This window comes from Lacerta agilis, chromosome 14, assembly GCF_009819535.1.
Source record: "Lacerta agilis isolate rLacAgi1 chromosome 14, rLacAgi1.pri, whole genome shotgun sequence".
NCBI classification, from domain to species: Eukaryota; Metazoa; Chordata; class Lepidosauria; order Squamata; family Lacertidae; genus Lacerta; species Lacerta agilis.
In genome coordinates this window covers 39,095,230-39,109,525 of record NC_046325.1, presented here as the reverse complement: position 1 = coordinate 39,109,525, position 14,296 = coordinate 39,095,230, and the positions used below count along the sequence as shown (strand labels likewise).

General features: G+C 47.4%; 1 protein-coding gene across 2 annotated transcripts in view; it reads right to left on the bottom strand.

Annotated features, from left to right (window-relative positions):
- Positions 1-8,820: 8,820 nt before the first annotated feature.
- The window catches only part of LOC117058283 (sodium channel protein type 4 subunit alpha-like), a 98,765-nt gene continuing 93,289 nt past the window's right edge, over positions 8,821-14,296 (bottom strand). For both annotated transcript variants that reach the window (XM_033169348.1, XM_033169347.1), the window contains exon 26: positions 8,821-12,264. In XM_033169348.1, coding sequence (XP_033025239.1) covers positions 10,895-12,264 — 1,370 coding nt within the window. In that variant the 3' untranslated portion in view covers positions 8,821-10,894. The remainder of the gene's footprint in view (positions 12,265-14,296) is intronic.

Below are 14,296 nucleotides of genomic sequence, written 5' to 3'. Positions count from 1 at the left end.
GGCACAATGTTATATTGCATATAGGTAAAAGGTAAAGGTAAAGGACACCTGGACGGTTAAGGTGACTATGGGGTTGCAGCACTCATCTCGCTTTCAGGCCGAGGGAGCCGGCATTTGTCCACAGACAGCTTTCTGGGTCATGTGGTCAGCATGACTAAACTGCTTCTGGCGCAACAGAACACCGTGACAGAAACCAGAGCGCATGGAAACGCCGTTTACCTTCCTGCTGCAGCGGTACCTATTTATCCACTTGCACTGGCGTGCTTTCGAACTGCTAGGTTGGTAGAAGCTGGGACAGAGCAACGGGAGCTCACCCTGTCATGGGGGATTCGAACTGCTGACCTTCTGATCAGGAAGCCCAAAAGGTTCAGCATGTACAATGCATCTAAATCGCTTTTCCTTTACCAGTCTAGCTGAGTCCCCTGCCCACAGCAGTCTTTGCAAACCCAGAACCCCCAAATGTGGTGAGGGATGATAGCAGTTGTAGTCCAATTTACTGCGGGGGGGGGAACCATCCAATACCCCAAAGGGCCTCCCCACCAGCTGATTTACAGTGAGAGAACTTGAGTTTTTAGGCAGGCCTGAGGCCTAGTATCTCTCTCTTTTTAGAAATTACCCAGGGAGGGAAACCTGTAATCCTCCAGATGTTGCTAGGCCAGCTCCTCCAGACGATAGAGGGGTCTCGATGCAGTGTCCTGACGTTGGGCATGGGACCCTCTGAATATTGAGGGGGGCCCAGCACCCTAAAAAAGATAGGGGCCCCCAAAGTGCCTCACCCCAAGGAGTTGATGCCCTTACTTTCATCCCTGACCATTGGCTATGTTGACTGGGAACTGGAGTCCAGCAACATCTGCCTTGAGGCAGGCACATTGTCCCCTCAACTTGTCGTCACACTTTGAATAAACCGACAGGCCCATTTCACTGACGGGAATAGAAGACAAGAGAAAAGAAGCCATACCTGTGACCACAGAGCAGGTTCCCAGCATCACCAAGAACACTCCGCAGACACGGAGGAAATAAGGAGCCATTGCCAGTTAAAGATGCCAACTTGAACCTAGTTGCAGACCTGGTGAAAACACGACCAGCTCTCAGTCCTGCCTTTGAAAAACTGAAAGTGCTGAGGCCTCTCCCTTGCCGATTTTCTGTTTCCTGCCCATGTAAATGCAGCTGCGATGGAGGCAGACCCTTTGGGCAGGCCGCACTCTGTCATGTGACCAGGGGCTGCCACGGGTGGCCAGTTTGACTGACAGGACTGCCATGGAGAAGCGGCCATTGGTAGGTTAAGCATGTCGCTGGGACAGAGACCTTTCCCCAGGCTGGCGTACTACTGCGCCTGTAACAGATGCATTTACACAGAAGTGTAGTGGTATTTAAGAGTGTTAGACAAGGAGCAGGGAAACCCAGGCTCATATTCCCACACAGCTGCAAAGCTCGCTGAGAAACCTCGGTCAAGGGACTGTCTTTCAGCTAGGGCTGGAAGGATCAGTCAGTTTTGGTTCTCTCCATTTCTCATTTCCTCCATTTTGAATCTAGTGCTCCACTTTTCTGCAGCAATCTGCCATTTTTGCTTAAAAATCCTCACGAAAATTCTCCAGCCTTTTAGTGCAAATTTCACCTAACAAATTCATTTTTTGCATACAGTGTGCATGCTTTTGCAAACAATCCCTTCGCCCGGAATGCATTATTGTATATTATTGTCAGCGATACACACACATTTATGCACACATTCCCTATATGTATTCATTTTTGGATGGCTTGTTCGCTCGGGAACCTGACGTTGCAAAATCTGGGTGAATTTTAAGCTGTGATTTGGTTCTCATATTGTTTCGGAACGTGCAAATTTGAGATTCAGCTTTAAATGCAAACTGAATCAAATTTACACCCCCATGTCTTTGTCCAGTCTGGTGTTGGTGTGAAGATAACAGGAAAGGGAGTGTGTGCGTTTGTATGCATGTGACATTCCTCACCATACGCTACTGTCATGGACTGGCTGGAGGCAGAGGGAGGAAGAGGAGGAGACGGCCTGGTCCCTCATGGTGGCACAGTGGGACCCAAGGGGAGGGGAGAGATTCCTGTTGCCACTGCTGCAGTCCTCAGCTCCGCTCAACGCATCTGACAACAGTGACAGTGTCAGGCTTTGGGGAATCGGTTTCCTCCCCCCATGGCAGTAGAATAAGAAGATCAAACGAAAGGAAGGAACGCCTTACCAGTTAGAATCTTTAATAATCACAGCGAGAGAACAAAGAACACATCTCCTAGAAATGGTGGTGCTCCCAATTAAGGGGCACTCGCGCCTCCGTCCCTATTAATCTACGTCACTCCTATGTTTTGTAATCTGAGTTTGTACCCTCTGTTCTGACACTTTCTGAGCTCTCCTTTACTTTGGAAAAGGGGTGTGAATGCTATCCAGAGATTGTGAACTCTCTCTCTTCTAGTGTTTCTTCTGCTAGCTGTTCCCCATCCAGTATTTCCCAGCTTCTGCCTTCTGAACTATGCCCCTCTGCAAACCGCTGTTCCAAATCTATGTTGTCCCCCTGCTCCTGGAGAGATTCAGAGCCAGGATCAGGGGGAGGGGGTGGCTCCCACCATTCTTCCTCAGTGCAGCCCTCCTCAGCACGGTTCCTGACAGATGGTGACAGCAGGAGTGGCTTAAGGGCCCTGGCTCTTGCAGGCACACAGGGGCCCTTTGGTGGTCCCAGCCGCTGACCATAGAGACTACGTTGCTGGCACAGAAGTGCTACCTTGTGAAGTGAGGCAAGTCCCTCCTCTGATGCCCAGGGCGGGCTGATGGAAGCCTCATGGTTTTACCATATATCATCTAAAGATCCCACATATAACCAATACATTTTTACACACGCCTCTTGCTAACAGCCGCTGGGGCAGCTCAGACAGACCTGTCTGTTTCCCATAGTCGTACCTTGGTTCTTGAACAGAATGCGTTCTGGGAGTCCATTCGACTCCCGGAACTGTTCGAAAACCAAGGCGCGGCTTCCTGCAGCCAATCGGAAGCCACAGAAGCCACGCTGGACGTTCAGCTTCCGAAAAGCGTTCAAAACCCGGAACACTCACTTCCGGGTTTTGATCGTTCGGGAGCCGATTTGTTCGGGAGCCAAGGTGTTTGAGATCCAAGGTACAGCTGTATTCCACTGGCAATAAGCATTTATAGGGGATGATGATACGAATGTAGAATGGAATGTCCCTATTTTCACCTGAGGAATGTTGGAGGGTCTAGGCAGGCTTCCTCTGAGCATGTAGGCTCCGTTTAGCTGTCATGGCTTCTGACCACTGACAGATCCGATCTCCATGAATTCGTCTAATCCTGATCTAAAGCCCTTTATCTTCTCTGTGGGCATCGTGGACCTCCCATGGCAGTCCGTTCCAAAACACGGAAAGGTTCTGGTTTTTCTCTTTCTGTTGTCTGTGCATCAGTTGCTAGTCTTCCTCAGCAGGTTTTTCTCTTCCAGAACCGACAGAGGGCCAAGCTGTGGACCTCTGTCGGTTCTGGAAGCCTGCCGAGGCTCATCTTCACGGCTTGTTTGTGAGGTCGGTTTGGCGGAAGCAATTTTGTCATCGTGAGGCAGCTCCTTCCTAACAAAGCGCTAATACGGACAGCCTGCTGTAGTGCCGCTTTGACACACAGAGAGGAACGGGCGACAATGTGACCCCCTTCCCCTCTGTGCGCCATTTCGCCACTCATTCGTATTCAACAGAGAGTCGAGTTTCACACTGCCATCTTTGGGGCAGCAAGCAAGTGTTGCATCCGATCAAATATGGATCTCTCTCCCCGTCATTTCATTGCCTGGAACTGATGTTCTACTGGGACGAGCCCCGTGCCTTTGGAATTAATGTTCTACAAGGACATGCTGTTCCCACAAGTGGAGAAAACAGATAATCGTGGATGAATTTGCAAAAAAGGCCTGTCAGGAAGACCATAAGGACACAGTTGTGTGTACATCTGAAGTGACCTCACCTTGCTTGTTTAAAAAGTATTGTAGCACACAAAGCTGGCTCCCAGAAGGGGGAAGAGCTGGACCAGGGGTCAGCAACCTAAGGCCCATGGGCCAGAAGCGGCCCGCGGAGGTTGTTTGGCCGGCCCACGAGCCGCCCCCGAACCAAAATGCCCGTTTGCATGCTGCGCTAAACCGGTGAAGCGCAGCGTGGGGACTCGCCTCTGTGGCACCGGAAATTGTGTCTGCACAGGCGCCGAAAATCGCAGGCGCGCGTGATCCAGCCCACAGAGGGATCTCTGCAAGACCGATCCAGCCCAGGCAAGATAAACCTTGCTGACCCCTGAGCTGGGCTTTCATCAGTATCCAAACTCACTAAGGTAGAGATGGGTAGCCTCGATAATGTTGGACTACAACTCCCATCATCCCTAGCTAGCATGACCAGTGGTCAGGGATGATGGGAATTATAGTTCCCCCCAAAAACAGCTGTAGACTCAAGTTTGGGAAACCCTGGACTAAGTAGGTTGCCATATTTTGAAGAGCAAAAATGAGGACATATTTGCCTATTTCTGCTTTTAACTATAGATCACTATGATGACTCTAACCATGAAAAAGAGGATGTGTCCTGGATAAAGAGGACATATGTCCACAATATACACCTAAAGCACACTGAACACACGTGGCTTCCGTAAAATATCCTGGCATGTATCATTTACCCCTGGCAGAGCTACTATTCCCAGCACCCTTAAGAAACTACAGTTCCCACGATCCTTTTTTGGGAGGCGGGGAGCCATGAGCTTGAAATGTATGGTCTGGATGTTTGTGTAAGGTTGCTCCTTAGTGCTGCTGAGACCAGCACTCTTCTGCTGCAAATATGCTTGCTGGAAGACTGGATTTTTTTTTAAAAAAAAAATTTTTAAACCCTATGACTATTGCAGGGGGGGCAACCCCACAATATCATGCATGGCTATGACTTGGATCCATTCAGGTAGTTCAAGAGCGGTGCAAGTATTTGCCGTTGTTTACTGGGAACTGCATATTCAGTGTTTGAAAAATAAGCTCAAATATGGTCATATGACTAAATTATGGCCACACTGCTGCAGCGTTATGATTCCGAACCAATCTGATTGAGATCCCCCCCCCCCCGGGAATACTTGTGCATTCCTGTTAATGTGACATATCTCTTCTCCTTTCGCTCTTCTAGCCAGCTAAAGGGAACCTGGGAGGGGAGCAGACACAGGTGACCCCTGAGGGCTGAGATTAATAACATGATGGGAAACAGAGTTACGATGTGGCAAAGCCCTTCCCCATAGCTACTAGAAGTACTTCAGATACCCACCAGTGAATGCTTCATTTGCACCAGAAGCATGTGATTTTTTTTTTTAACAATTAAAAAAGAGAAGGTCTCTGAGCATGTGCCAAATGCAGGACTTACTCCAAGGCCCCATCCTGGCTTGATTTCTTTTCAGTTCCAGGGCTCAGCCCATAAGATGCAAAGCAGCAAAGTGAGCATAAATAGAATAAATATTTGAGTATTGTTATAGATTGGGGGGGGCGGGAATCCCCCTAAACCCTAGGAATTAATAAATGGTTGGATTCTGATTATTTGGGATGTGAAGGGGGTAATACAAGCTGCAGAGGAATTCCTGAGCTAGCCCGTGCAAAACGACCTGGCCAAGCAAGGGCCATTAAGAAACAATTCAAGGCCACAGAGAGCCTAACTGGAAATGCAAGAGAACCTCCTTCTCCCTTGCTCTGAGGTGCGAACAGAGACTGGGGGTTTGAAAGGAGGGCATGGTAACTGGGTTTGAGGTGACAGGAAAAGAGAGTTTTTAGAAGGAGGAGGAGGAGGAAGAAAGACTGGGATCCATCTTGGGCTGGCTGGCTGAAGGTCGGTTGGAAGAGGTCCTTTGGACTCCCAAGGCTGTACAAGGTCTTGAAATGACCATGCTGTAAGATCTGGACTCCCTCCATGCACACTGAAATTTAGCTTTATAGGTGAATAAACCATATTTCTTAAACCTACGACAGTGTCCAACATGTCTTGGTTTCCCAAAGGAACACAGACCCTGGGTGAGTGCCTGGAACCGCCCTGGGATTCTTGCGGAGTGTGGGTGGTCGCACCCAACTTTTGTAACAGTATGAACAGATATTCCCGTTCTCAAATCTAAATAATGGCAATCAGCTCTTCACCTATTGAGAAGGAAAGGACTTGGGGGGCATGTTTAGCAAGCAGGCTTAAGCCACATCACCTCTCTCTTTCTCTTTTTAAACACCAAGAAAGGCAGGCAGGTGCGGGTGGAAGCATTTGTAAGAAAACCAGCATATAGTTCTGAATGTAACAATAGCTCATTTACAGTTTATTTTAAGAAATGTACAAAGAAAACATTGCACAATGTTATGGAGTTAAAGCTTTTTCTTTTTCTTTTTATCACAGAGTGTCACATAATGTACAAGCAACAGAATCTATTTGAAATGGAGTAGAGTCCTCTTTTCCACAGCTGTTCACATGTAAACACAGTAGAAAACTCTCGTCTCAGGTAACACAATTCCTGGACAGCCCCCTGCTCCGTGGAGCAGCGGAAAAAAATCAGATTTTCCAGTAGGCAATTGGGAAACTCCAGTTTTGCCACTTGGAAGGAGAAACATCCCCAACAAGACTCCGCTGTCTAACATGCAGGCATCCAATCCTGAAAGATGCCCCGAAAGAACTGTAGTTTCTGCTGCTTGGAGAAGGGGACGGGACAGGAAGATTACCTTTAATTGGGAGAAAGATTCACCTTGCTCAAGCAATAAGCCAGGTATCCATTAGCAGCGTTTTTCTCTCATTCCCCAAAAGGCATGTGCAAAACTGAACCAGTGATTTTGGGCGATCAGATTAGACGCCGAGACAGACGCGCAGTTATTTTGTGGTGCAAATAAATAAATAAATTCCAAAGTGCATTTTCCTACCTGAAATTGGCTTGTAAAGCTTCAGGTGGCTAGGCTTCTAATCTAAATTTTAAAAAACGCATTCCAGATATTACCAGCTTTGAAGGATTTGGGGCGGATTACTATGTTTTATATATGCTGTAAGATGCCCAGAGTGGGCTGGGGAAACCCAGCCAGATGGGCGGGGTATAAATAATAAATTATTATTATTATTATCATCATTATTAAGACTTGAGGTGCAGTTCATCAGAGCTTAAACCCAGAACCTAGTGGCAGTTCCGGGGTTCAGTTCAGGGATGTGTCGAGTAAGAATATCAAGGAATGGCATCATAATAAAGTGAAAGCCTTCTGTGTGCAAAACGTACACTGGGTGCACACAAACCAGCTGTGTGGGATGGTAACAGGAAGGCCACGGCACATGCATTAAAAGGACAATAAACGCATGGAGGACGGCTGACCTTATTAGGGTGCCATGTGCGGTCTTAGTTTGTGCACTAGACCTGTGGTGTGTACAACCGTGTATACAAACAGGAGTTAGTGCTTTGGGGTTCTGCTGTCGGTGGGGTGTGTGTGCTTGGATTCCCCTCTGCTCCACTCCTCAGAAGACAGATGAAATTGCCTCCAAATCCAGCGCCGGTACTCCTTCCCTCTTACCCCCCCTTAGAATCACAGAATCACGGAGGGACCCAACCCAAGGGTCATCTTTCTAGTGCAACCCCCCCTTCAATGCAGGAATCTCACCTAAAGCATCTGAGACAGATGGCCATCCGACCTCTGCTTAAAAACCTCCAAGGAAGGAGAGTTAAATATTTCAGGCCCTATGCAAGTTAATCCAATTAAACAATTCCTCGGTGCCATCTATACTTTAAGACCAAAGTGTGTTATTTTAAAAGCTGCTCTGGGGAAGGTGATGTGGTGGTTTTGTGACGCTGTGCAGAGTTGCCATCTGGTGGAAGGAAGCAGAACTGGTTTCTCCTGGACTCTACCCTGCAGAGAAGGTTGTACTGTACGTGTGGACCAAAACCGACTGCTCTATACATACCCACTATCTAGCAAATTGTTAGAAGTCCACAGGATGACAACCACCTATCCACTCACTCCTCATGGGTCAAGGGATGATGGCTAATTTTCTATTAACCTCAATGTTTCCATTGTCAGAACATCCTGCCATTTTCTGGTTCTATTTGAAATTGCTCAGCGAGCCTTCTCTGGGGGATATTTTATTTGCACACTTTTTTTTAGTGGTTAGGAAATTGTGCAGATTCTCTATCTATCTCTCTATCTCTCTATCTATCTATCTAAAAAGGTAAAGGACCCCTGGATGGTTAAGTCCAGTCAAAGGCGACTCTGGGGTTGTGGCGCTCATCTTGCTTTCAGGCCAAGGGAGCCAGTGTTTGCAGATAGCATTCCAAGTCATGTGGCCAGCATGACTAAACTGGTGCAACAAAACGCCACGATGGAAACCAGAGTGCACGGAAACGCCGTTTACCTTCCTGCTGCAGCGGTACCCATTTATCTACTTGCACTGGCATACTTTCGAAATGTTACGCTGACAGAAGCTGGGACAGAGCAACAGGAGCTCACCCTGTCACGGGGATTCGAACTGCTGACCTTCTGATCAGCAAGCCCAAAAGGCTCAGTGGTTTAGACCACAGCGCCACCCACGTCCTTCCTATCTATCTATCTATCTATCTATCTATCTATCTATCTACCGGTATCTATCTATCTATCTATCTATCTATCTATCTATCTATCTATCTACCTATCTATCTATCGCTGCAAGTGGAAAAAATAAAACAAAAGCTTTATAACCTGAAGGCAGCCCTGTTTAGGGAAGTTTTTAACCTGTGATATTTTAAATGTATTTTAATATCTGTTGGAGGCCGCCCAGGGTGGCTGGGGGGACCCAGCCAGATGGGCGGGGTACAAATAATAAATTATTATTATTATGACTAGATTATTACATCAACAAAACTGCAGTTCCCCTCCCTTTTTGGGTGGGTGGCAGCCTTTTCAAAGTTTGATCAACTGCAGGAGGAGGTCAATGACCCACACTGCCCAATATACTGTTTCTAAAAGGTGGCAATCATGGTTGCCTCAGAGGTAGAGTGTGGCAAACAGAACAAATAAACCAATTTCTTATTGTCAGATTCGGTGGAGTGATGCAGGGCTGAGAGAGGGTAGCAAATACCAGTACTGTTTCAATTCTTAAATATTCATGTCTCTCCCATTATTTAAACTGGTTGGGCTGAGGGCACAAGCCACTGGGAACATCTTCTTGCATGGGTGCAGTTGATATAAACGGATGTTTACCAGGAATATCTTGCCTTTGTATTTCTGGGGGGCTGGTTCAGGAAACTATTGGGTTATCCAGATAGCAGGTCCCTGCGGTTCAGTCTCTGAGATTCCCTTTCCTTAGCCCTGCGCATGGGAAGAAACCATGCAGACTCCAAGCTTCTATGCCATACCCTGCCTTCTGTGTGGACTGGGGTGGGGGGCAATGTGGGGCAGTGGTGCCGTCAGGACAGGACTTTGGGGCAGAAGTCCAGGACTCCATGCAGAAGAATGAATCTAAAATTACTCAAATGCACCACTGGTGGAGTGGAGGGAGAGGAGAAGCAAAACGGCCCACATTTCTGGACAGAATATACAGTACTATGTAAAAGCGCAGCACAACTTCCTAGGTGATTGGTAGAGAATGAGAACAATTTTAAAGCTGACATTAAACCCTGAGAACAGATCAGCACATTACTTTTGCTATTTATTTATTTTTTACTTTTAAAAAATAAACAATATAGAGAGTTCAAATGGTTAAGACTCTTAATTGCACTTTAAACCATTTCTAACACAAAAAAATATATTGTGAGTCCTTTCAAATACCTGAAAGGAAAAAGCTGAAGCAAGTTTTTGTTTTTTTTAAGACATTGTGGATTTTTGCTCACCAAACTGTCCCCTCATTTCAATTATTATTCAGCTCCATTCACCTCACCTTTGCATGCTGGAAACAATCCTAAGACAATTGCATATCAGTCTGTTACCAGGAGATAACATAAATAAATACTTCCTTTTTTCATAAGAAGTCAGCCACAGAACCCTATGCAGATGTTAATATCTGTGAACCAGTACAGATGGCAGTTCTTCACTGCTTTTGGAAAAGACAGAAGTTTTCACAAAGTTTGTCCAGCCAGATAGCATTAGTTAAATCCAGGGCTCTGTGCATTCTACTTTCCATGTTCGCATGAGCACAGAATTTGACATTGTGCACTGAATTCGGCATCTTTAAAACCTCCGCTTTCATTGAAAAAGCAAGCAGGTATCTAGGCCTTGAGGCTGCAAACATAAAGCCTGAAAGTTTTTTGTGTGTGTGCACGTCTGTTCCATGCCAGTGATACAGAGGCAAGGCTTTTTGTGCACCCCTGACAAGCACAATAAATTATGCAGCCACAGGAAAATTTGCGTAATTGATTCAGGCTACAAAACCCAGTTTTTCATACATTTTTCTTTTTAAGTGAAGCGTATACACAACTCTGGTTGAGTTCCTTAAAACTGGTCTTCTGGTTCCATGCCTAAGCTTGAACGTGGCAGGACTGAAATTATGAAGACTTGCATCTTTGGCCATTTCCTTCTCTTCTGACTCTTCCAAGACTTCTTAAAAACGCTAGCAGGGAAGCACTGAAAGCAGAACTGGCCCTGGACCATGTGACATCGGACGTCGCCTACCATTAAACTAAAACACCTGTTCTTTTCACCTGCAACAGAGATCATTCACATAAACCTCATAAGGAAAAAATAAGGTATCTTTGCTCATTGTTGTGAATTTGGACAACAACAACAAAAAACCCCAACTTGAAACCAGAAGAGGCTCTGTTTCCAAAGTTACAATGTTGAGCTGAGTACCGGGAACCTGGCAAGAGAAGGTGGTTAGCTCACTACAGCACATGATTTTGGAAGGGCCCCTGTGAGAGAAGTCTTTTGGATCTGGGTGCCAATTGACAGTTGGCCAAAAGTGCTTTGCATTATACAAACGACTCTTTCACACCACGTTTGGTGCCCCCTTTCTCTTTACTTTTGCTGGGATCGTCTTCCTTTGTTCCGCTGGGATCTTCCTTCTTCTCTTTCGTTTTCCTGGGGTCGCCTTCCTCCTTTTTGCCAGGATCCTCCGCTTCCTTCGTTTTGCCGGGGTCGCCTTCCTCCTTTCCCCCACGATCCGCCTCTCTCTTGGTTTTGCTAGGGTCATCCGTAGCCTCTGCGCTGGCAACTGGTTTGAGTTCGATAGGTGGGGACGTTTCTGGAGACACTTGGATGTCTACCTCTGAGCCCGAAGACCCATATATTTCATTCATTTTCTTTGCAATCAATCCTTCTTTCTCTGGGGCTCCTTCCAGCAGGGCCTCCTCATCCTGGCTGTGCCTGTACATGTAAGAGGCCTGTTTCATCGACCGCCTTAATAAATACCGCCGAAATGCCCGTTGGATTTTGGTGGCGCACACCTCCTCCTGCTTCCTTTTCAGTGTGGTGGTGATGGGTTCATAGGAGACCTTTGAGGGGTTGGCAGCCATAAACTTCTCCTCCATGGACTGCTTTAGGGCATCCATTTCCCCCGAGTCCCCCAGCACCTCTTTGGTGAGTGCAAAGAGGATGTCCAAGCAATGTATCTTATCCCCAGGAACCATGGGCAAGTCCAAAGTGATCAGCTTGATCTTGTTGGGCTTAGGGATCCGCAGCGGAGCTTGCAAGGTGTCTGCAAAGTCCGAGAGTATGGCGTAATCGATGAACTGCGTGGCATCGGGGTCAAACTTCTCCCAAGTCTCATAGAACATCTCAAAGTCGTCTTCACACAGTGGTTCGCTGCTCTCCTCCGTGGCAACGTTGAAGTTCTCCAGGATAATGGCGATGTACATGTTGACCACTATCAAGAAGGAGATGATGATGTAGCTGCAGAAGAAGAAGATGCCAATGGCAGGGTTGCCGCAATCACCCTTCACGTGGCTGCCAGGGTTCTGCAGTTCGGGGTCACAGTCCGGGGGGCCGCTGTTCAAGATGGGGTTCAGCAAGCCGTCCCAACCGGCCGACGTGGTGATCTGGAAAAGGCAGATGATGCTGTTGCCAAAAGTCTCGAAGTTGAAGATGTCGTCCACGCCAGACTCCTTCTTCACGTAAGCAAAGTTGGACATCCCAAAAATGGAATAGATAAACATGACCAGGAAGAGGAGGAGGCCAATGTTGAAGAGCGCCGGCAGCGACATCATCAAAGCAAAGAGGAGCGTCCGGATGCCTTTGGCTCCCCGAATCAGCCGCAAGACACGCCCAATTCTGGCCAGGCGGATGACCCTGAAGAGGGTGGGCGATACGAAGTATTTCTCAATGATGTCCGAGAGGACAAGTCCTGAAAGACAGTTAGGAAGACGTCATTTTTTTTCAGAACCTCTTGTCCATCATCAAAGAGATAACGTTTTTAAAAACTGTTAATAGCAAATGGAGTTGCAGAGGCAGAGGGCCTTCTCGGTAGTGGCACCCACCCTGTGGAACGCCCTCCCATCAGATGTCAAGGAAATAAACAACTACCTGACTTATAGAAGTCATCTGAAGGCAGCCCTGTTTAGGGAAGTTTTTAATGTTTGATGCTTTATCGTATTTTATCGTAATATTCTGTTGGGAGCCATCCAGAGTGGCTGGGGAAACCCAGCCAGGTGGGCAGGGTATAAACAGTCCCTTTCCCCCCCTAAAAAAATGTTTAGGGGTACTCTCATTTTGACTCAAGAACACCACCATTTTGTAGTTCAAATCGTGAAAAATGCATACAGTAAATGGACAAAAGTACAAAGATTCACAAATGTTTAGGGTTATGTTACCCCTGCATCCCCCCAGAAAAAAGCACTTGGTATTATTATTCTTCATCATCATCATAATAATAATAATAATAATAATAATAATAATAATAATAATAAATACTGTAGAAAAGGTTCTGTCTTTTGTTTTAACAGCAAGCTAAACTGAGATGTCAAAGGCGCAAAGAAGCACAAAGGAATTAAAAGGAAACAACATTTTAAAACACCACAATCTGCCTGAAAGGGACCTATGAGCTTATAAAATGTTGATGGCGTAAAGCAGGGGTGGAGAACCTCAGGCTCCTGCTACAACCCTGGCCCACCTGGATGGGTCATGAGCCCATCTTGCTCAAACCACACCCACCTGTCCACCAGGTGATGTCAGGGACTGGGCAGAGGAGGAATGGTGGAGGCTGCCTCCCCAGTCTGACCCTTCCGGAGAAGAAGAAGACAGTTCAGAATTATAACAGGGGGTTGAGGGAGGTCACAGCTCAGAGGCAGATGAGGGGGAAAGCTGGGAAATAATGGGAGAGGAGGAGGAGGAGGAAGAAGCACCAGGGTAGAGACAGCTGACGGACTCAGCATCTTTAGAAAGCATTCCAGACCCCCCCCCCTCCCAGAGAGCCTTGGAAGTAGGAGAGCAAAGAGCTCAAAGGGAGAGGGCACTTTTTAGCACCCACAGCTATGACACATGAGAGAGGGAGGGGGTGGAGACTCAATCGGGGCAACACCATTATTCCGAGAGGCTGCATTCCCAAGCCTCTCTGTGTGAATGTTCAATAAAAAGCAGGTAGTAAGGACTTTTCCTTGTCTTATCCGTTCCTGACAACCCGCCGTGGGGGTTGGTTCCTCTGCCGCCTGACATTGGTGGTGGTGGCGACAGCAGCTGTTGGGAGATTGGATCATCGGCAGAGGGTGGGTGGGGAAAGGGGATTAATCCTGCCTGATTCGGCTGTGTGTGCCAGTTTCCTAGTCCATCCCCGCAGAAGCAGGGGCCACCATCATGTCTGCAGCCCCGCCAGTCAGCTGATCGTTGCCCTTCGCAAAGTACGCACAGGGCTTTGTGGTGTTTGCTCGCTGGATGATTGGTGGTGTCTACAAACCCCTTTTTTGGCCCAGCTGTGTCTTTACCTGCCCCGCACATATCCCTGATGTCAGGTGTAAGGCAGGTGGGCCTCACTTAACTGAAGTGGCCTTGCCAGACAAATGAAGAGGCCCGGCAGGCTCACAGGCTGAAGGTTCCCCACCACCACAGGTGCCAACTCCTAGGGGCTGAGGCAAGTTTTGGTCCCCCGGCTTATGTTCACCAGGCCCCCTCAACGTTCAGAGGATGTCACACAATGTTGTGTGTGCAACATCAAGGTATCAGGACGTTGGGACATCGGGCGATGTCACACCGGGCCTCTGAAGATCGGCTGGAGAAGCTGGCGCCTCTGCCCACTGCTGAGCTACAGAATAAGATTTCTCTAAAGAGAGAAAAATGTGCTTCTAGGCTGAACGTGGTAAAGACGCTCCTATGTTAGCTCCACTACTCTTCTGAACGCCTCTGGCCTACTATTCCCCATTATGCCTACTGTCAGATTTAAGATT